At 41.8% G+C, this 25,584-nt stretch overlaps 1 protein-coding gene across 4 annotated transcripts in view; it reads right to left on the reverse strand.

The window, feature by feature from the left end:
- stxbp6 (syntaxin binding protein 6 (amisyn)) overlaps positions 1 to 25,584 on the reverse strand; it is a 156,915-nt gene that overhangs the window by 41,847 nt on the left and 89,484 nt on the right. The window contains exons 5-7 of one of the 4 annotated variants that reach the window (XM_021574104.3): positions 25,162 to 25,272; positions 20,224 to 20,381; positions 14,697 to 18,056 (exon numbers count right to left, since the gene is read on the reverse strand). In XM_021574104.3, coding sequence (XP_021429779.1) covers positions 18,033 to 18,056; positions 20,224 to 20,381; positions 25,162 to 25,272 — 293 coding nt within the window. In that variant the 3' untranslated portion in view covers positions 14,697 to 18,032. Of the gene's footprint in view, positions 1 to 14,696; positions 18,057 to 20,223; positions 20,382 to 25,161; positions 25,273 to 25,584 lie in introns of those variants that run through there. The other 3 variants (XM_090209606.1, XM_021574105.3, XM_090209607.1) reach the window with 3 other exon arrangements.

Genomic DNA, 25,584 nt, shown 5'->3' on the forward strand with positions numbered 1-25,584 from the left:
GCACAAATAATAATAATCAATCATTTTGCTCTTATTTTTAACCATCTTACATATAAAACCTTATTTGTTCATCAAAAATGGTGAATAACAGATTAATGAGAAGGGTGTGCTTGAAATGATGCACATAACTCTGCAATGTTGGGTTGTATTGGAGAGATTCTCAGTATTAAATCATTTCCCACACACAGTCTGTGCCTGTATTCCGTTTTCATGCTAGTGAGGGCTGAGAATCCACTCTCACATAGGTACGTGGTTGCAAAGGACATCAGTGTCTTAACGGCACGATTTGCCAAGGCAGGGTACACTGAGCGCAGCCCATCCAGATATCTGGCAGTGGCTTCTCATTAAATTAAATTTTCACAGAACCGCTTGTTGCAATTTTGATGAGGCTCTCTTGTTCAGATGTCGGTAAGTGGACTGGAGGCAGGGCATGAAAGGGATAACGAATCCAGTTGTTAGTGTCATCCGTTTGGGGAAAGTACCTGGGTAATTGTGTACCCAACTCACTCAGGTGCTTCGCTATATCACATTTAACATTTAACAGCTTGAATTAATTTGCACACCAAAAAATCCTACAATGATGGAAAGACCTGTGTGTTGTCCTTGTTAATGCAGACAGAGAAGAGCTCCAACTTCTTAATCATGGCCTCAATTTTGTCCCGCACATTGAATATATTTGCGGAGAGTCCCTGTAATCCAAGATTCAGATCATTCAGGCGAGAAAAAAACACCCATATAGGCCAGTCGTGTGAGAAACTCATCATGCAAGCGGTCAGACAAGTGAAAATTATGGTCAGTAAAGAAAACTTTAAGCTCGTCTCTCAATTAATAAAAAAGTGTAAATACTTTGCCCCTTGATAATCAGCAAACTTTTGTATGTTGTAAAAGCGTTACATAGTCGCTGCCCATATCATTGCATAGTGCAGAAAATACATGAGAGTTCATTAGCCTTGCTTTAACAAAGTTAACCATTTTCACTGTAGTGTCCAAAATGTCTTTCAAGCTGTCAGGCATTCCCTTGGCAGCAAGAGCCCCTGGGTGGATGCTGCAGTGTACCCAAGTGGTGTCGGGAGCAACTGCTTGCACGCGCGTTACCACTCCACTATGTCTCCCTGTCATGGCTTTTGCTCCACCAGTACAGATACCAACATGAGCAGCAGCTACGTTTGGCCCCAATACGGACAGTTAGTGGAATTCTCGCGAGAGAGTAACGGTTAATGTGATACTACTCTGGCGAGAAAAAACCTCACCCAAATGTATAGCCCCGTTGGAAAATATAAATGTGAATTACATTTTTATTTGGAGTACCCCAGTTTGGGAATACCTGTCCTATGGGGACAGCCGAAACACCCTTTTGGAACCCTTAGAGAGAGAGAGATATGTTGAGAGGGGGAGTTTGGGTGGTAAAGTCGAACTGCAGTGGTTTGAAGAAGAGACAGCTGAGCAGATCTGGCTACTTTTACATGCTGGCACCAAAGTGAGCAGCTGACGCTGTCGCCTGTCCGAGAGTTCAAGTGCCAGGGGTTGAGCGGCAGCGCCTCTCGGTGGCGGCTGGTGGAAGTGCTACCTCTTCCACACGGCCACTGTCGTACTAGTAGTCTCTATGTGGAGGAGTAAAGGAGGTTGGGCTGGAGTCCTGCTGCAGCAAAAAGCACGTGTATAAGGGTACACAGAAGCAGGCTTGTTAGTTCCCTATTGCAGGTTGTTCAAGTAGTGTTGAAGCTGGAACAAAAGCTACAGTCTGAAGACTCAGAAGACCACGCTGGTCATTAATGAATACAGGACATCTTCACCGTGGCCTGTAGGACAGAGAGGTGAGAGGATGCACCCTATTAATGAGATTTAGCCTAAGATCAATCGATGTATCACAGGTAGAGAGGCAGAGAGCAAAAAAGAGAAAAAGAACCGAGGAACAGAGCACTAGCCAGGAGAGAGAGAGGGGTGTAAATCAATGTGATTCATCCGTGTTAATTGTTGCCTGGGAGCAGCAGTGACACAGCTACCATTAGTTGCTGAAATGCCGGGTTTGTCCAAAACCGCTCTGCCCCACAGATGAATCTCCATTGTCAATACGAAGACAAACCCTGCTACTGCAAACTCCTGTTACCTCAGGACCGGGTTCAGCCCTCTCTCCCATATCTCAATCCTCCAGTGATATTTGGGAATAGTAAAAAGGCTGTGGCTGAAGTATCAAAGACAAAATTGCAAGTGACCGATTTTGTCATGAATTCTCCCCCTGCATATTCCAGCTCAATTTAGTCTGTTCACGCTGCCTGCACTGCAAAACTGTGGGGTGTGTACTGAATACCAAATATCCAGGCAGCTCATACTCAGCATCGATAGTTTGAATATCCTTCAAAGTAACAAGGGTATCAAAGACACGGTCTGAGCACACTGTCAGGAACAGACCCTTGCATGAACACACACATTGCACTTTGAAAGCTACAAGGTTGATGAGGCACACGCGCACAACAGACACACGGCTGGGCGGCCGGCCGAATTCAATCAGTGCTCTCACCCTGTGGATCAATGTAAACAGAGGCTGACTGAGACAGGCTGATCTATGTAAGGACGACTAATGACCAGCCATCCGTCACAGACCACCACAAGCTATTGAGAAGTGTGTGTGTGTGTGTATAGGTAGGGCGCTAAGCATTATTTGTTTGTCCATATTGCAGGTATCAGTTATAGGGTTATCGGGACTGTAAATTCAACTGATTTCTTATGGCCAAGTGACTATGGACACAGTACTTTCAAATGACCTAGTGATTTTGTATGGACAACTACTATTTTATAGCCAATGCAGCAGAGCTCATAATTTATTACAGTACTACAGCTACAGTGGAACAGGTCAGGGATGTGTGTTACGGTGTGTGAACCCCTTCACATGAATCCAGGGACCACAGGCCACAGCTCAATCTACACCAGCACTAACGGTCTGTACTAACGTCCTATCTGACATGTGGCAATGGAAAAGCCCACTGGTTCATGTAATGAGGTCGTGACTGGGACCTGGAATGGGGGTTCGACTGCTCTGTGATGAGGGATTGGCTGTCTTAGCGTGTATGGAGGCAATCTGTATCCTTCCCTGCAAGTTAATAAAGAGTGCTGGCACTGACTGCATTCCCTGGAACAAAGTGCAGGGAATATGATATTAAATCATAGCTAGAGTGTGTTGGAAATGGAGAGGTGGGATATGGTGATCTTAGTGAAGGGAAATGTGAAGCATACAGGAGCATGCTTGCACACCAACTGTGCAAGTGCACACACACAGGAAGACAATGCTCCCACTCCAAACACTTCCTCATACACACACACTACACACCCCCAAGGGTCTGTAAGGAGTAGAAGTGGGTCAGTGCAGCTCTTATTTTTCCACCCCTGTTTTCACCCCCCCTCTCTCTGTTTAAAGCACTGATCTCCACCAGGACCTCAAGCTGGTATTTACACTCAGTCAAATGAGTGACTTACCACTCCACATATTTACCCACCGGCTCCCAAATAACCCACACCACTTATTTATAGACACAGAACCGCCGACTTTGGGTTGCTACTCCCCATCCTATCTGGTTGTGTACAGTATAACACCACACGCATCGGCCACTCCCACACACAGGTGCAGACATATGTGCAGAGATGCAAACACAGACCATTCTGTTCTTTTCGACCTTCTGTAGGAGCAATGGGAAGACGGGAATAGGTAGAGAGGGATAGACGGGGAACTGTAGAAATAGAGCGAAAGAGAGAGAGCGAGGTAGAGGGATGCTGGATGAGGCTGTGGATAATGAATGATTACTCCAGCGTGGCTGACATTGCACTCCACAGGAACGCAAAGGCAGAGAGGGGAGGATGGGAGAAGGATGGGCGGCCCGATTTAGAGTTGAGCAGCTGTTCCACACCTCACATCTGCCAAGTCACTATGGGCAGGTCGCGGAGGTGATTTCTGAACTACACCTCCTCAATCACACATACTGTAAGCACACACAGTACGCACACTTACGCATTCAAGTACGCACACACTGGTGACACCCACCAATAATTCATCAGAAAAGTCATGGCGTTTAAGCCTAACATTTAAAGTTCTTCCTAGCTTGTGTTTTTAGGCATCAAAACTACTACATTACCATGAAACTTGACTGTAAAATACTACATTTAGTTATAGCATAGGTTGTACAGCCTGTTCACCACTGAGTAATGATGTTAATGTTATACAGAGTACACAGACAGACAAATAATGACAAGCCCCCTCAAAAAAGGGGCAAAAGTGGTTCCCAGACAAGATGCATAAGGGAACCACTTTTCTGAAACACCTGTGAGGCACATGCAGGTAATATCCTGTTGAAGTTATGTACAATTCTTTGGGTATAATGTACCTCGCCAGGAAACAGAAATACCATTACTGTGAAAGGCAAATAGCCATAATGAGAGAAAAAGAGGTACAAGCCAGACTCTTTTTGTCTAATCGCGTTGGTGGAACTTTGGTTAGGTTGGAAGATTAAAAAGTTGACTGCAGGCAAGGTTGCCACCCAGCTCTGTGAACTAATGACATCATCAACTGGCTGACTGGAATATCAATGCAACATTGAAGGTGACTCGACTCATGTCTCACTCCTCAAGTGGTTAGTATCGTGCCGTATGATGGTTGTGCTGAGGCTTCATATGGTATAGTAACCAAACAAATGAACGTGCACATCCACACCTGTACATGTAAACATACACATGCCAATAGGTGAGAAACTCTCTTACTTTAAGGGAGAAAACGTATTGCTTTCATATGTGTATAGATACAAATGACATCTGCTGGGCTACGTTCAGAAAACCCTTTTGCAATTATGTTAGGACAGCTGAAAACTATGGTGTTGATTAAAGAAGCAATAAAACTGGCCTTCTTTAGACTAGTTGAGTATCTGGAGCATCAGCATTTGTGGGTTCGATTACAGGCTCAAAATGGTCAGAAATAAAGACTTTTCTGAAACTTGTCAGTCTATTCTTGTTCTGGAGTGCTGCAGAGATGGTTGTCCTTCTGGAAGGGTCTCCCATCCCCACAGAGGAACTCTGGAGCTCTGACAATTCCTTTGACCTCACAGCTTGTTTTTTGCTCTGACAACTGTGGGACCGTATACAGTTGGAGTCGGAAGTTTACATACACTTACAGTGCCTTGCGAAAGTATTCGGCCCCCTTGAACTTTGCGACCTTTTGCCACATTTCAGGCTTCAAACATAAAGATATAAAACTGTATTTTTTTGTGAAGAATGGGACACAATCGTGAAGTGGAACGACATTTATTGGATATTTCAAACTTTTTTAACAAATCAAAAACTGAAAAATTGGGCGTGCAAAATTATTCAGCCCCTTTACTTTCAGTGCAACAAACTCTCTCCAGAAGTTCAGTGAGGATCTCTGAATGATCCAATGTTTACCTAAATGACTAATGATGATACATACAATCCACCTGTGTGTAATCAAGTCTCCGTATAAATGCACCTGCACTGTGATAGTCTCAGAGGTCCGTTAAAAGCGCAGAGACCATCATGAAGAACAAGGAACACACCAGGCAGGTCCGAGATACTGTTGTGAAGAAGTTTAAAGCCGGATTTGGATACAAAAAGATTTCCCAAGCTTTAAACATCCCAAGGAGCACTGTGCAAGTGATAATATTGAAATGAAAGGAGTATCAGACAACTGCAAATCTACCAAGACCTGGCCGTCCCGCTAAACTTTCAGCTCATACAAGGAGAAGACTGATCAGAGATGCAGCCAAGAGGCCCATGATCACTCTGGATGAACTGCAGAGATCTACAGCTGAGGTGGGAGACTCTGTCCATAGGACAACAATCAGTCGTATATTGCACAAATCTGGCCTTTATGGAAGAGTTGCAAGAAGAAAGCCATTTCTTAAAGATATCCATAAAAGTGTCGTTTAAAGTTTGCCACAAGCCACCTGGGAGACACACCAAACATGTGGAAGAAGGTGCTATGGTCAGATGAAACCAAAATTGAACTTTTTGGCAACAATGCAAAACGTTATGTTTGGCGTAAAAGCAACACAGCTCATCACCCTGATCACACCATCCCCACTGTCAAACATGGTGGTGGCAGCATCATGGTTTGGGCCTGCTTTTCTTCAGCAGGGACAGGGAAGATGGTTAAAATTGATGGGAAGATGGATGGAGCCAAATACAGGACCATTCTGGAAGAAAACCTGATGGAGTCTGCAAAAGACCTGAAACTGGGACGGAGATTTGTCTTCCAACAAGACAATGATCCAAAACATAAAGCAAAATCTACAATGGAATGGTTCAAAAATTAACATATCCAGGTGTTAGAATGGCCAAGTCAAAGTCCAGACCTGAATCCAATCGAGAATCTGTGGAAAGAACTGAAAACTGCTGTTCACAAATGCTCTCCATCCAACCTCACTGAGCTCGAGCTGTTTTGCAAGGAGGAATGGGAAAAAATGTCAGTCTCTCGATGTGCAAAACTGATAGACATACCCCAAGCGACTTACAGCTGTAATCGCAGCAAAAGGTGGCGCTACAAAGTATTAACTTAAGGGGGCTGAATAATTTTGCACGCCCAATTTCTCAGTTTTTGATTTGTTAAAAAAGTTTGAAATATCCAATAAATGTTGTTCCACTTCATGATTGTGTTCCACTTGTTGTTGATTCTCACAAAAAAATACAGTTTTATATCTTTATGTTTGAAGCCTGAAATGTGGCAAAAGGTCGCAAAGTTCAAGGGGGCCGAATACTTTCGCAAGGCACTGTATGTTGGAGTCATTAACTCATTTTTCAACCACTCCACAAATGTCTTGTTAACAAACTATAGTTCTGGCAAGTCGGGTTAGGACATCTACTTTGTGCATGACACAAGTCATTTTTCCAACAATTGTTTACAGGCAGGTTATTTCACTTATAACTGTATATTCACTGTATCACAATTCCAGTGGGTCAGAAGTTTACATGCACTAAGTTGACTGTGCCTTTTAACAGCTTGGAAAATTTCAGAAAAATATGTCATGGCTTTAGAAGCCTCTCATAGGCTAATTGACCAAATTTGAGTCATTTGGAGGTGTACCTGTGGATGTATTTCAAGGTCTACCTTCAAACCCAGTGCCTCTTTGCTTGACATCATGGGAAAATCAAAAGAAATCAGCCAAGACCTCAGAAAAGCAATTTCCAAATGCCTTAAGGTACCACGTTCATCTGTACAAAAAATAGTACACAAGTATAAACAACATGGGACCACACAGCCATCATACCGCTCAGGAAGGAGATGCGTTCTGTCTCCTAGAGTTGAACGTACTTTGGTGCGTTAAGTGCAAATCAATCCCGACTACGTGCAGACTACGGTTTGCAACTGCACATGGGGACAAAGATCATACTTTTTGGAGAAATGTCCTCTGGTCTGATGAAATTAAAATATAACTGTTTGGCCATAATGACCATAGTTATCTTTGGAGGAGAAAGGGGAGGCTTGCAAGCCGAAGTCACCATCCCAACCGTGATGCACAGGGGTGGCAGCATCATGTTGTGAGGGTGCTTTGCTGCAGGAAGGACTGGTGCACTTCACAAAATATGTGGCATCATGAGGGAGGAAAATTATGTGGATATATTGAAGCAACATCTCAAGACATCAGTCAGGAAGTTAAAGCTTGGTCGCAAATGGGTCTTCCAAATGGACAATGACCCCAAGCATACTTCCAAAGTTGTGGCAAAATGGCTTAAGGACAACAAAGTCAAGGTATTGGAGTGGCCATCACAAAGCCCTGACCTCAATCCTATAGAAAAGTTGTGGGCAGAATTGAAAAAGCGTGTGCGAGCAAGGAGGCCTACAAACCTGACTCAGTTACACCAGCTCTGTCAGGAGGAATGGGACACAATTCACCCATCTTATTGTGGGAAGCTTGTGGAAGGCTACCCAAAACATTTGAATCAAGTTAAACAATTATAAGGCAATGCTACAAAATACTAATTGAATGTATGTAAACTTCTGACCCACTGGGAATGTGATGAAAGAAATAAAAGCTGAAATAAATCACTCTATTATTATTCTGACATTTCACATTCTTAAAATAAAGTGGTGATCCTAACTGACCAAAGACAGGGAATTTTTACTAAGATTAAATGTCAGGAATTGTGAAAAACTGAGTTTAAATATATTTGGCTAAGGTGTATGTAAATATCCGACTTCGACTGTATAGACAGGTATGTGCCATTCCAAATTATGTCCAATCAGTTGAATTTACCACAGGTGAACTATAATCAAGTTGTAGAAACAGGAAAGGATGCAGATCAGCTCAATTTCTAGTCTCAAAGCAAAAGGTCTGAATACCTATCAAAATAAGTTATCGGTTTTAGATTTTTAATAAATGTGCAAACATTTCTAAAACCCTGTTTTCGCTTTGTCATTATGGGGTATTGTGTGTAGATTGATGATGATTATTTTTAATACATTTTAGAATAAGGCTGTAACGTAACAAAATGTGGAAAAAGTCAAGGGGTCGGAAATACTTTCCAAATGCACTGAATATTTCCCTAATCTAGTCCAAATAGAACAATAGGTTTTTCTCTGGGTCTAAATGGGACAGTGCCAGTCTACATACATCCTCTCAGGACAGACCATCTGCTACACCTGCAGCTCAGTAGATTCACTGGAGTATGCTAGTTTTCAATGTCACTTGTTAAATCTACTTTTCTCCTCAATGTCTTCACTGACACAATTATTAAGTTATCGAACTTCCCTCAATCAGCCAGTGGTTCACGCCTCTCCACTACAGTCAATGTATCCACCAAGACCAAATCACACACAAATAATTACACTTGGTGATCAATTGGCAATATAATAAAGAGCCACAGCGTACTGCAGGGTTCCTCAACTGGCGGCCCGCGGATGATTTTATTTAGCCCCCCAAGTTTTCTGAGCAATTTTTAGATTTATTTTGGAAATCTGTTCCAAAGTATTGTCACGCATAATATATACGCTTAGTGTACAAAACATTAGGAACACCTGCTCTTTCCATGAAATAGACTGACCAGGTGAATCCAGGTGAAAGTTATGATCCCTTCTTGATGTCACTTGTTAAATCCACTTCAATCAGTGTAGCTGAAGAGGAGGAGACCGGTTAAAGAAGGATTTTTAAGCCTTGAGACAATTTAGACATGAATTGGGTATATGTGCCATTCAGAGGGTACATGGAAAAGACAAAAGACTTAAGTGCCTTTGAACAGGGTATGGTGGTAGGTGCCAGACGGACCGGTTTGTGTGTGTCAGGAACTTGCAAGGCTGCTGTGTTTGTCACCGTCAACAGTTTCCTGTGTGTATCAAGAACGGTCCACCACCTAAAGGACATCCGGCCAACTTGACATGGGAAATTATGGGAAGCATTGGAGTCAACATTGGTCAGCATCCCTGTGGAACGCATTCCGGTCCCCTGACCAGCCGCTCAAGGAAAAAAAATCTGGGGAAAATATACATAGTTGATGATCCCTGGCATACTGTATGGCTGGGTAGTGGAATATTTCTGACAGGGCTTTACTACCCCTAGTGGTAAAATATTAAAGTACAGTAGCATCACTCCTCCAGCCCTGCATGCAGTATAATAAATAATCCCCCAAGGACCTGTCTCACTGAACTGATTTTTCTGGAGTTGCTTTATATTGGAGATGAATTTAGATCTGGGGAAACCAGGTACAGATGGGTTCCCAATTCCAAATAGATGCCAAGCTAGGCTTAGCTAAAGCAGAACACTGACACCAGTGAGGACAGGGTCAGGTTTAGCTTGAACATCACTGTGAACTACCTGTAGCTAACTTTCTGTCTTTTGACCATTAACAGCTGTGCTGGTGTGCATTGGGACAGGAGAGGCTGCAGCAGTCCCATTAGCCTTGGAACAGGCCCAAGCCCCTTTATGACAGGGCAGGTGGGCTATTGAGAGGTTTTTAGGAGGAATGGAGGAGAGGATGATTCAGTGCCTGTTTGGGGAGCGAGTCATGACAGCAAAGCCCGGCTCCGGAGCATTTTTATGGGGTACTTACTTACCCTCCCGGGCAGTAAAGTTAGATAATGTATTTCTACATCATTACTGTACCCCACTCCCCTGCATGTCAAAGTGACAGGATCATTAATTATGCTATTAAAGCACTATTAGTGGGTGGATGAGAACAGGAGGATAATATAGATGCTTTGACAAGATTCAATTCTGCTCGCTTGTGCCTGCCATCCAAATGTAAGTCTTCATCTGGGAGTGGATTTGAGTCCTGCCTGCTGTGCTATTGTTGAAGGATATAATTACCGTATACTTCTCCAGATCTGGTCTGTGGAATAACATGGATAATTTAATAAAGTTGAATAGCGTCATTAGCAACTTCCTAAAAATCAGAGTATTATTGTAGGAAAGTAACAATTCACATTGCTGAGGGGGCTTCCTACATTGAAACGTGCAACCGACTATTTGATTATATCAACAGACATTCTACTAACCGGTGGTCATGAATGTCAGTTCACTCCATTCCTAGTCCACCAGAATGAAGTCATCCAATTAATTCCAGTACAAAGAGTGCCACACAATCAATAATGTTTAATAAGGACCTACTACTGGCAGATGGAAGACTGGCAGATGGAAGTCTCACAGCAGGAAAGACACACAGTAGTATACACAGAATGTCTGGCTAAACAGTGCCACTGTCATAGTGTCTAAGGTATGGAGGGATTTTGGGTATAGGTAGCTGGGTTTCTCAATTCCACGGTACATACAGTGCCTGGAGAAAGTATTCACACCCTTTTACTTTTTCATATTTGGTTGTGTTAGAGCCTACATCTAAAATGAATTAATTGAGATTGTGTCATTGGAATTATGAATTTAGAAATACTTACAAATTAAACTGAACAAAAATATAAATGCAACATGTAAAGTGTAAAGTCCCATGTTCCATGAGCTGAAATAAAAAGATCCCAGAAATGTTCCATATGCACGAAAAGCATATTTCTCTCAAATGATTTGCTTTTCTCTTTTCCCAAGATAATCCATCCACCTGACAGGTATGGCGTATGGAGAAGCTGAAACAGCATGATCATTACACAGGTGCATGTTTTGCTGGGGACAATAAAAGGCCAAAATGTGCAGTTCTCTCACACAACACAATGCCACCGATGTCTCAACTTTTTAGGGAGTATGCAATTAGCATGCTGACTGCAAGAATGTCAACCAGAGCTGTAGCCACAGAATTGAATGTTCATTTCTCTACCATTAGCCTCCTCCAGTACGTTCAACCGACCTCACAACCGCAGACCATTTCTAACGCGCCTTCCCAGGATCTCCACAGCCGGCTTCTTCACCTGCGACCAGCCACCCGGACAGCTGATGAAACTGTGGGTTTGCACAACCACACATTTCTGCACAAACTGTCAGAAATAGTCTCAGGGAAGCTCATCTGCATGCTCGTTGTTCTCACCAGAGTCTTAACCTGACTGCAGTTCGGCATCATAACACACTTCAGTGGGCAAATGCTCACCTTCGATGGCCACTGGTACGTTGGAGAATCCTGCTCTTCACGGATGAATCCCGGTTTCAACTGTACAGCGGCGTGTGGGTGAGCAGTTTGCTGATGTCAACGTTGTGAACAGAGTGCCCCATGGTGGCGGTGGGGTTTTGGTATGGGCAGGCATAAGCTAGACAACAAACATAATTGCATTTTATAGATGGCAATTAGGATGCACAGAGATACTGTGACAAGATCCTGAGACCCATTGCAGTGCGATTCATCCACCACCATCATCTCATGCTTCAGGATGATAATGCATGGCCCCATGTCACAAGGATCTGTACACTATTCCATGAAGCTGAAAATGTTATTCAATGGCCTGCATACTCACCAGACATGTCACCCATTGAGCATGTGTGGGATGCTCTGGATCGATGTGTACAACAGCGTGTTCCAGTTTCTGGAAATATCCAGCAATTTCGCACAGCCATTGAAGAGGAGTGGGACAACATTTCACAGGCCTGATCAAAGGCCTGATCAACTCTATGTGAAGAAGATGTGTCACGCTGCATGAGGCAAATGGTGGTCACACTAGATACTAACTGGTTTTCTGATCCACGTTTCTTTTTTAGGCATCTGTGACCAACAGATGCATATCTGTATTACCAGTCAAGTGAAATCCATAGATTATGACCTAGTGCATTCATTTCAATTTCAATTATTTTAATTCCTTATATGAACTGTAACTCAGCAAAACCTTTGAAATTGTTGCATGTTGAGTTTATATTTTTGTTCAGTGTAATAAAAAAATGTAAAAGCTGAAATGTCTTAAGTCAATAAGTATTCAACCCCTTTGTTATGGCAAGCTTAAATAAGTTCATGTGTAAAAATGTGATTAACAAGTTACATAACTTGCATGGACTTACTCTGTGTGCAATACTAGTGTTTTAACATTGATTTTTGAATGACTCCCTAATTTCTGTACCACACACATACAATTCTCTGTAAGGTCCCTCAGTCGAGCAGTGAATTTCAAACACAGATTTAACCACAAAGACCAGAGAGGATTTCCAATGCCCTGCAAAGAATGGCACCTATTGGTAGATTGGTAAAAATAAAAAAGCCGACACTGAATATCCATTTGAGCACAGTGACATTATTAATTACACTTTGGATGGTGTGTTAACACACCCAGTCACTACAAAGATATAGGCGTCCTTACTAACTCGGTTCCCGGAGAGGAAGGAAACAACTCCGGGATATTAACATGAAGCCAACGGTGACTTTAAAACAGTTACAGAGTTTAATGGCAGTGATAGAAGAACACTGAGGATGGATCAACAACATTGTCATTTAGGTTAGCTTCGTGGAGTACCTACAGAGTGGAAAGAATGAAGCCTGTACAGAATAAAACATATTCCAAAACATGCACCCTGTTTGCAATGAGGCACTAAAGTAAAACTGCATAAAATGTGGCAAAGAAATTAACTTTATGTCCTGAATACAAAGCATTATGTTTGTGGCAAATCGAACACATCACTGAGTACCACTCTTCATATTGCCAAGCATGATGGTGGCTGCATCATGCTCTGGGTATGCTTGTCACCTGCAAGGACTAGGGAGTTTTTTTTTAGGATAAAAATAAACAGAATAGAGCTCAGCACAGGCAAAATCCTAGATGAAAACCTTTTTCAGTCTGCGTTCCAACAGACGCTGGGAGACAAATCCTCTTTCAGCAGGACTATAACCTAAAACACAAGGCCAAATATACACTGGAGTTGCTTAGCAAGAAGATTTTGAATGTTCTCGAGTGGCCTAGTTCCAGTTTTGGAAGAAATTGGCTTGAAAATGTATGGCAAGACCTGAAAATGGCAGGCTAGCAATAATTAACAGCCAACTTGACAGAGCTTGAAGAATTCTTTAAAGACTAATGCAAATATTGCACAATCCATGTGTGCAAAGCTCTTAAGAGATTTACCAAGAAAGATGCACAGCTGTAATCACTGCCAAAGGTCATTATAATGTGCAGGGGGATAGGTACACTGTAAGGGTTAAGAACTTACATTCTTAAAAGTATCAACTGACAGCGACTCGATGGAGTCGGAGGTTCAGTCCGCCCACCATCATCTCCTCCACTCCATTGAAAACTTTGGAGAACTTTGATATAGGAATAAGGGATAGACAAGAAATCATCTGTCAGCTTTAAAGAACCGGACACCTTTATCCCCCCCAAGAAAATCTGCAAGTTGTAGCAACAGAAAGAATAGTTTGGCATGTTAGGGTCCACTGTACACACCTGCAGTCCCTTCAGCACGCCTATAACTGGTGATCTTGAAATGGCACAAATACAATACAAACATTAAGATAACTTAAGACTTGAACTTCACAAGAACATTCATATATGTATTTGGGATGAATATATGATGAACTCAAATGTATTGAGGGTTCACAAAAGACATACTTGTTTGCACTTGCGTCACCATCTGTTGGTGAATTTGAGAAAAGCAGTACCTGTGATATGTCAAATATATACTGAAGAAAAATATAAAACATGCAACAATTTCAAAGATTTTGCAGAGTTACCGTTCATATAAGGAAATCAGCCAATTTAAATAACTTAATTAGGCCTTTATCTATTGATTTCGACGTGACTGGGCAGGAGCGCAGCAAGGGGTGTGCCTGGGAGGGAGGGCATAGGCAAGCCCACCCACTTGGGAGCCAGTTTGACCCACTGGGGAGCCAGGCCCAGCCAATTAGAATTAGTTTTTCCACACAAAACAGCTTTATTACAGACTGAAATATTTCCACACCCAGACAATCCCGTCGGTGAAGAAGCCAGATGTGGAGGTCCTAGGCTGGTGTGGTTACATGTGGTGAGCGCCTGAGGCCGGTTGGACATACTTCCAAATTCTCTAAAGCAACTTTGGAGGCGGCTTATGGTAGAGAAATTAAATTAAATTCTCTGGCAACAGCTCGTGGATATTCCCGCAGTCAGCATGCCAACACTTGAGACATCTGTGGCATTGTCAAAACTGCATATTTTAGTGGGCTTTTATTGTCCCCAGCACAAGGTGTACCTGTGTAATGACCATGCTGTTTAATCATCTTCTTGATATGCCACACCTGTCAGGTGCATGGATTATCTTGACAAAGAATAAAATGCTCACTAACAGGGATGTAAACAAATGTGTGCACAACATTGAGAAATAAGCTTTGGAATTTCAAGAATCTTTTATTTCAATTCATGAAACATGGGACCAACACTTTACATGTTGAGTTTATATTTTTTTCAGTGTAGATGTTTAGACATAAGCCTGCACACATGCTGTGTCATTGTGATAATGTTAGCTCTTACAAAAAGGGACCCCAGTAAAGCAGTGGATTATAGGATATGACCTACAGTATATAGCATTTGGAGAAGTAACTCTGAAAATATAGTTATCAGAAAATATACCAAGCACTGTACACTAAAGCTACCCTTAATACAAATATAGTTTAGTTAACTAAAGAAAGTGACTTTGAAAAAGTAGTTCAGTACATTCAAACTACTTTGATATATTGACCATCTAAATCTGAAATGTCAGACTACAAAATGCAAGTTCACTCTGGAGTCAGGTGTTAACTGAATGTGTCATTTAGCCTATTAAACACAAAGTATGTTTCTAGTGATTAGGCAGGTCTGATGATGAAAAAGAAACTAAATGTTTGCCTACTTTAAATATATTTTATTTCTTGCAAAAAAAGTATTGTGTAATTCCATTAGTTACCTACACCACTATATAGCAAACAAGTAATGAAAACACTAAAAACACTACCAAGATTTGAATTTAGTTCAACTACCACCAAGCTACTGCAAAATGTAGTTAAATTACTAGTTGAACTACATGGAGTTCACTACTCCTTACCACTACCTATACACATCAGGCCTTTCCCATTACTTTTCTAGTCTATTGGCCTTATTGTGAAATGCACCCCCCCCACACAAAAAACATTGTCAAAAATGTAAAGAGAGACTTGAGACAATTTCTATTTATTTAGATGGTATGCAATCTGATATAGACAACGAGACGGATGTTTTGAAATAACTCAATATGTTACATTCAAACTAAAACGTATTGGTCTGTTATGTTTAATTGAAAATAATGGTGTTTGTCTGTATTAGATTTGACTAGTATTGAGACCTTCTGTAATAACCACCTATTCATTCTGTAATAACCACCTAATCATTCTGTAATAACCACCTATTCATTCTGTAATAACCACCTATTCATTCTGTAATAACCACCTAATCATTCTGTAATAACCACCTAATCATTCTGTAATAACCACCTAATCATTCTGTAATAACCACCTATTCATTCTGTAATAACCACCTATTCATTCTGTAATAACCACCTATTCTTTCTGTAATAACCACCTATTCTTTCTGTAATAACCACCTATTCTTTCTGTAATAACCACCTATTCTTTCTGTAATAACCACCTATTCATTCTGTAATAACCACCTATTCATTCTGTAATAACCACCTATTCTTTCTGTAATAACCACCTATTCTTTCTGTAATAACCACCTATTATTTCTGTAATAACCACCTATTATTTCTGTAATAACCACCTATTATTTCTGTAATAACCACCTATTCATTCTGTAATAACCACCTATTCTTTCTGTAATAACCACCTATTCATTCTGTAATAACCACCTATTCATTCTGTAATAACCACCTATTATTTCTGTAATAACCACCTATTCATTCTGTAATAACCACCTATTCATTCTGTAATAACCACCTATTATTTCTGTAATAACCACCTATTCATTCTGTAATAACCACCTATTCAGCCTTTTCTTCTTCTGTATTCCTCACACAATTCACTTCCAACAAGCACCATACATCTTAAGCAACACCCTCTTTCAAACCTGGTACAAAACATACTTTACTTTCTCCCTTTGGTTATCAATATAGCAAGGCACTGTTCGCCTGGGTTACCACGAGTGTTGTCATAACACAATCAGACTGCTCAAGTAAAACCACATGCTGTTGAAGAACTAATAAAAGACTGTTTAAAAAAGGCACCAATATAGAACCATTGCACTTTGTTTAGGGACCTCATCTGGTCCTATGAAAAGTGAAGGATAATAAACGTATTCACTGAGACCAACTAAGGGGCTTGCACTAGCAAAAACCCCCCAAACTTTCAGAACCATAATACATAGTTTCAATATTTTTATTAAAAACAATGAATATCCAAAATGTTAGGACTAAAGCAGACTAGAAGTTGAGGCAACGAGAATTTCATTAAGAACTTAACAGTGCTCTGCAAGGTAAGGTTGTCCGTGCACTGTAACAGCAAGACATATAGAATCTAAAAGTAATAAACATACCCACACTGTGGGTGGTTACTTGTTTGTGATGAAGCCACGGTTACACAGTCAGTGAATGGACACCAATACTGTACAATGCCGCTAGTGAAGACATGTCAGTCAGCTGTTTTACAGAAAACATTTCATAAACCCCAATTAAACAAGAATTACAAGATGTGACCAAGTTAGAATGGAAATATTATTTTCAGAGATTGTGGTAGAATGAATTTACAGGTCTATAAGCTTGTTAACAACAGTTGAAGCTAATTTACAATGGCACTGTAGTCTTTCACCTTACAATAAACAGTCTGATCTTGTCCTTACAACCAAGTGCTTCAATAACCCTTCGGAAATGTTACCAAAAGTAAAGCCTAAATGCTCGTCTTTACTCTGTAGGTTTCATTCAACCTTTTGACAGAGACCATGCACCTGAACACTTGGTCACTCAGACTTTTTAGTTGGAAAACAGCCCATTTCATACCATCTTAGTTGAAATATAGTCTTCCAGCAGGAGGTTTTTGAAGCAACATGTCCGTCACACATTTGGCTAGTACTATGTCTGCAATGAATGAATGCACCAATGAGCCTTTACAACAGTGTGATGCCAAATAGTCAAATGGCAAAAGAGATCTAACATTTGTTTAACAAGTTAATGTTCACATACAGGGATGCACATTGTTGTCTCCAAGTACAGGAAATAGCCATCATGTGATACGCATGTGTCACGTCATCCAATCTCTTCTGTCTTGTTAAATTCTCCTTTTCCAGCACTGTATATATATTAAGTTACTTCTTTGAGAGAGACAGCGGAGTTGAAGAGTTGGTCCTTTTTTTTTGGGGGGGGGGGGGGGGGGGGATCTGGAATGTGTGTGTGTGTGTTTGTCTAGGTTGGGGATGGCAGTGACCATTTCCATGGTTTGCCTACGTAAAGTCATGGAGTACTTTGGGGGCAATGGAGGCTGTGAAACTTTTGCTCTTAACTGTCTGAGCTCTCCCCCCTCAACGTCATCATATATTCTTCATTAGAAACAAGGTAGCTACACAACAACACAAAATGTAAATGTTACCGTTGTTAACAAGAGTAAGCATGTTAAAAGTTGTAAGAATAATAAAATCAGAAATCCGTCCTTAATGGCGTCTGGCGCTCTTGGCGGACCCCTACTCCCGAAGGCTTAGCAATGGTTTAACACTTGTGCTTCATGGCCAGCTGTGGAGATGGGAGGGAGAGAGAGAGGGGACAAAAAGTAGGCTACATGTCAACAATAGTAAGCTGTGGGGATATATAAACATTATACAGTGACTAAACCAAACGAGAAAGCTATTTAACTAAACATTTCTTCAACAGCCCCTCTGAATAGATGTCTTGGGGTTGCCACAAATCATTCAAAAATCTGCCTAAAAAAGTATCAAAACAAAGTGAGATGCAAAATCTATTAATCCGTCAATTAACCAGTCAATTCTTAAGTTAGCTAGCACATTCAAAACCAACCACCAACTAAGTCAAATAAACTAATTGATGCTGCTTTGTTTTCCCAACTGGTGGAAGCTAACATGGTTGGCATGGTGAGTAAAAGAACATGGTCTATTCTCTAGGCAGAGAGGAATGATAGCTATTAGAGTGGTGCTATTCCTCAGGCTTGGTAAGAGGCCCAGGCCCCAGTGTTTTCATCACCCTGGCTCATTAACAAGGGTTCTAATAGGCCTGGCTGGAGGTTCATTAGAGAAAAGGCCAGGGCCACCAATCTAATTCACACACAGAGACGTGCGCGCACACAGACACACTTTACGCGCCTACAGTTAAAAATAGAGGCGGCTGAAATCCCCAGAGCTAACAAGTGGGGGCAGCAGAGCTGCAGCACAGATCAGACAGCCGTGCTGTGGGAATGGTGAGAGCACAACAGTGCTGCAATTGGGACTGTCACAGAGCCTAAGCAGGTGGGAGACACTGCAGAGACGGACTAACCGAACCTGCAGTGCGGTTTCTCGCTCCAGGTCACCTTGACACAGAACTTCTTCCTTGTTACGAAGTCCTGCACATGCTCTCAACTTCAACCAAAAAAATACTGGATCACAGGTAGAAATTATATCTTGTTCAATGGCATGACAAGGGGGAAACGTTTACAAGATTCTAACCACAAACCTTCTTACTGTACAATAGTTGGCAGATATACAACGTTCCCAACTCTTACTTAACATCAAGACTCAAGAGGGGGAAAGATTATTTACTTCATGTTTTGAAGGATTTTAGTTTAATGTTATCCCCAGGCAGAAAATACATTGCAGAATGCATTTACTGTAGCTAGCTAACACCAAATGACAGTGGTTATCCAAGTATAGGGCTGCAGTTTAACACAGTCACATACTGTACATGCTTAAGTGAGTCTTAACTTTAAAAAAAAGTGCAAGACAACCAATTAATTAAATAGCCCGTACAATTAAGCATCTAATAGCGGGAGCCAAATAGGGAAGTGGATGACTGGGCATGTATGGCATGGGGAGTTAAAGAGCCATTCTCTGAGTTAAAGAGTGTTCCCATGAGCTTGATTCATTTCACACCACAGGGTCTTTATCTGTTAACAGTGAGAGGCTGACCATGACCCGTCAAATGGCTTTCAATTAGACCGCCATTGCAGTAATGTGTTCAAAATGAATGCAATGTGAACTGTTTTATAAACAAATTAATTGGCGTTCCAGTCCAGAGTGGATATAACAGTGGGTCAACCGAAGTGGGACGAACCCGTTTTTACAGGAGATGACAGAAGCAGGCTCGGGAAAAAAATGCTAGCTACTTAAAAAGTTATTGGAATTGATCACAGTCGTGGGCGCGTGCTAGAAGCAGAGAATGATTCATTTCTCATTATATTTCTTCCTCCCGTTTTTGTAGCAAAACCATATTATGCTAATGACAACATTAAGCAGCAGGTGATTCGTTTTACTTGTGTGAGGGATACAGTTGGATGGAGAGGATGAGAGAAGCCCATGGAGAAGAGCTGGGATGGACAGAATAGAGGAAGGCACTGTGGAGAGGGGGACTCCTAACAAGAACATCAAGCTATAGTGAACCAGAAGCAACAAACTAACCACTTCAACTGAATCACCTCAAGAAGTAGAACACTGTTAGATCTTTCTTCTACCGAGTTTACATTTTCATGATAGATGGGATGAATTGTTAGTCAAATACAATTGGGAAATGTGGGTTACATGGTATCACTCACTATATGGTAATGTGTGATTATGTTTTAGCAATGTTATAGCGTATACCTATTGTAGGGCCTACATTTGATCTGTTCAGTTCATGTGGTGAGGAAAAATTCCCCAAGCCCTTGTAATGATCTGATATGTGACGTGTGTGTGTGTGTGTGTGTGTGTGTCACCTTGTGTGCGGTGACTGAGAACTGCTCAGCACTGTTCTTCATCTCCCCTGTTTTCTCCTCCGCCCGGCTTAACCGCTCCCCTCGCTCGTTCAGAGCCTGGCTGGCCTTCTGTACAGCACTGGTCACACTGTCTGCTGCAGAGTGGAGTATACTGTTACCTGGAGAGGAGAGAGAAATGGGGAGCGGGGGGGAGAAGACAGAGAGGGGAAAAGAGATGGGATAAATATAATACATTATACAGGGCCTTGGTGGAGAAGAGGGTGAGGTGCTGCAGTTGCAACAGAGTATGAATCACTATCAACAAAATAACTCAATGCAGCAGTGACATGAGCCTTACAGAAATGCTCTGCATTAGTAGTTAATGTTGATGTTTCATTCAGCATCCCTGGCCGGACTTTGATTATTGACAAGGAACAGGTGAAAAACAGGGTTACTCCAATCAGGGACGTTCTAGGAAGCCAGCTAATGAGTTTTTCTACAGAGGTTGGTTTCCTGTAAGAAATGAGCCAATGAAATAAACGTGTCACACTCCTCGTTTACAAAGCTTAGATCTGTCTATCACGCCATTTCTCTCAAATGAAATGAAACAACCAACTCGCTAACTAAAAGCATTCCAAATAGCTCCAGGTTTTCTCAAGGGTTATTATTCTGATTTTCTTTAGTAAAACTTTAGTGGCAGCTCCTTCTCTTTTCCTCCTCTCAGACGGTGTGATAATAGCAGAGCGGGAACGAGTGTGTTCGACTTTGAACCGCTTGCGCTGGCGGCACAGCTGTGTGGATGAGAGGAAATAACAGAACACGGTCTTCCTCCGATAGCACCGACCCTGCGGATGTTTCAAACTGGCAAGCTATTCATCTACGGCTTTGGGGAGCGTTTCCTGCCGTCGACTAGCACTACGCTAACAATCCTTGCTTTAGGTTGGGGACCGCCTTCTGCGCAAAACTTTCACTTCAGAGCCATTACCCTGGCGCAGTGCCAGTACTTTATAATCATCGCTTTATGTGGCGATATATCCAAGGGCAGCGTGCCACTTTGAATAGTTTTGAGCATTGATTTTCCTTTGAAGTGTCTAATGTTGACCTGGCTGGGGTTATTTGGTTGCCTGGGAAAGAAGACAATGGGGAGGTTTTTCGATCAGTTGTTCCAAAGTTGTGAACAAGCCATTCTTTCAACGAATTGGGGACTGGTACTGCAATTTTCTGTATGAACAATGGACAAAAAAAAGAGGCAAAAAAAAAGAAAAAAGACCAGAGTTGATAATGTGCTCCTCTCAACTGGCTAGTTGTGGAAGGAATAAGAAATAGAGCGGAACTCAATGTAAATGAGGCCTTCAGTGTTAGATGAGAAATATGGGGTTAGAGTTCAGTTCCAAACAGCCCATGAGATCAAAGCCAATCATAAACAAATCACAGAGCCAATTCTATAACGGGGCTTTGACAATATAACAAATCATCCAATATGTCCCCTCTCCCCACTTCTTTGAAGGGTCTCTAGTTAGAAGACTATTGCTTCCATTTCTTCTTTGAGATAATTGAATAGGAAGACCGAGGACATCCAGGTTCTGCTGCAGGACAGGGAAGCCACTAAAGATATTGAACACAGCCAGTCATTTTAACATGTCCTCCCAAAGGGAACCCATACTGTAGAGTGTAGGCTATGCAGTGCTGTGGCGCCCAGGCAGGTACGCTGACTGATAAAGAATTGGAGTTGTGGCGCAGCGGGTTAAATGACAGCCCAAAGCAGACGGGATGCCAGCTGGTGTTCCTCTTCTCCTCTGCTTTCCTTCAAAGGAAGTTAACTTGATCAAGTAAAATAAATTTCATGCAAAGCTAGCTAATGGTAAAGCAACACATTGGATTCCACAACACTTCCGGTAGATACTCACCCCAAAGCTAGTACAGAGACACTACACATTTTTGAGCCAAACCCAGCGCCATCACCGCAGTTCCAACATTTTTCCATGGCAACGTTTCGACTTGTAGAAGATCTCCAAGTCGAAGGGTTTTGGCTAGGCTCTGGGTTTAATTACAGTGTAGGGAAGGAGAAGTGTGTTTTATCTAGCTTTGCTGTGGCCTCCATCTTCTTCACAGTATTGAAATAAAGACTTGTATTGGGACACAAGTGACATGTCTCCCTCTAAGTCACTCTTCCCATCCTTTAATAAATAAAACCCTCTCCTTCCCCTGAGAGCAGAGATGGGATGAGACCTCTTCACCTCTGTCCACATCCCTTCAATCCCCTCTCTCCGTTAAGAGAGGGCCCAGAGATTAACACTCCCCTCATCCCACACACTCTTCCCTCTTTCCCGACTCTCACTCCTGGGCTGGGCAATTTCAGCCAGCTGCTGGTTGAGTCCCCTCCTATGGTGAATGTAATTTAAAAGAGTAGCAGGGAGGCAGGTTGTGTGGTGACTAAGGCCCTGGGTCTTTACTCTGTAGAGTTGATGAAGTTGCAGTCATTCTGTAACGGAGATTTGGAAGGAGTGACGGAGCGCATGGTGATTCAACTCTCTGTCCTCTGGTTCTATTGAGGTTTCTCTTTACAAGAACATGGGGGAGTGATGTCTTGCTTTTAACAAGCACCTCTGGGTTGGTTCTTCAGGAAACCAAAGTAATCTCTGCTCAGAGAAAAATGTAACTTCAGTGTTACAAAAAGGGTTGAGAGCTGGCACATTTTTGGGGGGAGAAATTTGTTACGATAACGTATGTGTTTGGCTGGTGAGTTTTTCCTGAAATGGTTCGCAGACTATCCCTGTAAAGGAATCTAACCTTCCTGAAGCTGTGTCCTATGACCAGGGAACTCCTACTTCAACAATGGAGGGAGAATGCGTTTCTACATCCCCATGATATCAATATAATCAGGGCGCGCCTGTAAAACAAAAAGGCAAAACCTTGTTTCTGCAACAAAAGTTAAAGAAAAGTGAAATGCCCCACAATGAACCCAGTAGAGAGAAAGATGATCCAAAAACACAATTCCAGGGTGATTCCATTCCTTGAGCCTTTGACCTCAATAATCAAGTGACCACAAGTCAGGCCGACACAATGTAATGTTGTGGTTGTGAACATTTTGAATGTGCAGGAACATGATGATGACTGTCAATCGCCACTTTCTCTCAAGGCCTGCTTGATTGGTTATGTCATTCAGAGTTTCCCAAACTCGGTCCTAGCCCCCACCATCTCACCTCAGGTGCACGTTTTGGTTTTTGCCCTAACACTCCACAGCTGATTCAAATAATCAAAGCTTGATGAGTTAGTTATTTGAATATAGTGCTAGGGCAAAAATATATATATAGTGCTAGGGCAAAAAAAAAAAAAAAGGTGCACCCAGGGGAGGTCCCAGGACAGAGTTTGGGAAAACCGGACTGGAAATCACCCAATTAATACATCTACACTCAGACCAATGCAAGCATACACTCAGGCATACATTCTTAGAGGAACATGCATGCTTGCTAGCACAAACACACCCTTGCATAGGCCAACTATCTTAAAGAGGTAAGCTCAAGCAGAGTCAATTACCATCCAGTATGAATAGTGTACCAGTATGCTGCCCCGAGGCAGTCTCTGTGTGGGTGTGGTAGGACAGGGGGTAGAGACCAGAGATGGGTTCTATATCTATGGTAGAGAGACTCTCCTGTAGAGTACAGCCCCACCTACTCATCTGTACATTACACATTTCATCAAAAGCTTTTCATATTAGTTATGACCAAAGGGCCTTTGTTGTTGTTCCCCTTAAAGCAGTTACTGGAAAATGGAACAGCTGTAGCATTGTGTAGCTACAGTAACTCACTCCCCTGTCATCCTTAGTTTGTCAGTAAGAATTTCGTACCCTGCAGCTCAACATGGTGCTGCACATGCTGTGCACAGCGACAGGGACGGGGAGAGGAGGAGAGACGAGAGTTGAGAGAGCTGTAGTGCTCAAGAGAAGGCAAAACAGATAGTGAGAAAGGGAGAGTGAAAAGGATACACAGCAGTCAATAGAGACTGACGTAGGCAACACAGGATGAACTCAATATGTCACCCACCCAGAGCTCCCCAAAAGGATGGCATCACACCGGGCATACCCCCCCCAAGGAGACAAATCCATTGAACGTTCCCTAACGCCCCCCTCCACTTTTCTGCTGTCTAATTCATGCAAATCTTGACATTAACTTCTAACCTAAGCCCCCGTTTTCTTCTTAATACAGTGTTAATCCACTTTTTTAAAGTCATTAGGAGAAAGGGTAAGATTCTTCTGACATTCTCAGCATGGTTACAGTAGAGTTGTGCATTCATGTTGGCACTGCTCTGCTAATAGGGTTGCAGCAGTCAGGGAGTGGGGATAACTAATGGAGACAAACATGGAACATTCTGTCCCTGACCCCAAGAGACACTGTAGGTCTAATGGAGCAAATTGCTACTAGGTATTCAAGTACCGTAACGTCCATGAAAGTTTAAAGAGATAAACGTCAGGGTTGCATATTATACTGAAAAACCATAACCCTGTTCATAATGGCCTTGTTTATATTAGTTCAAGGAGAGTTTGAGGATGAATCGGTATTGAGGTGACTATAGTAGGTAATGCTCATTTTGTCATTTACTGTCCTTGTGCTTGAGGTGGAGAGAAGGTAAGACTTAAGTTGATGACATGGTTCCTCGGAGTCAATTAGATGGTTTAATCTGAAAGGCTGTCAGTGAGGTGATCGTCCATCTACATAACTCACATAAGCTGTGCATCTTAAAGGGGAGCCCTTTCTGTACACCGGTCCCTCAAAATGACAGTATCACACTTGGAAGTCGTATACTCTGTGTGCATACAGATATTCTAGAACACACACTGTACATTCTGTAAGCCATCAAATGTTATATAATTAATTGAAGATCGAAGATTTAGGAGCTTAACTGCCTTGTTAGTAAAATGATGAATTATTTAGTTGAATGTAAAATAAGTTTCCTGCTTACCTTCTAAGAGTAGCCGGCGACCTTGGCGTCGACTGTTTAAAACAACTTCTTTCCTCATTCTGCTCAAAAAGACCTTGCAACGGAAAACGACTGAATCTACAGTTTCATCGTCTGTGACAAGAAAATGGAAAAGGAATGTCTTCATTTGGGTTTTGTTTTTGTTATTTTATCTGTTAGACAGAATAAATGACTATGTTGGATAATACTTATTACAACACACTACAGTTTGTTCTAATATGGTCATTTTTGTTAACTTTGGTTAATTAATGTAATAGACTTACTGTTTTACATTATTAAAAGGGTTATTAAAAGGGTTTTGTTCAAACTTTGAAGTAGGAAAGAATTTGAATATTTTAATTTGGGGTAACTGGAATATATTAGGGAAGTTAGGGGACCGTTTAAGTAGAAATGAAGCATTGTTTG

This window comes from Oncorhynchus mykiss, chromosome 19, assembly GCF_057628025.1.
Source record: "Oncorhynchus mykiss isolate SJ-2025 chromosome 19, ASM5762802v1, whole genome shotgun sequence".
In the NCBI taxonomy this organism is placed as follows: Eukaryota; Metazoa; Chordata; class Actinopteri; order Salmoniformes; family Salmonidae; genus Oncorhynchus; species Oncorhynchus mykiss.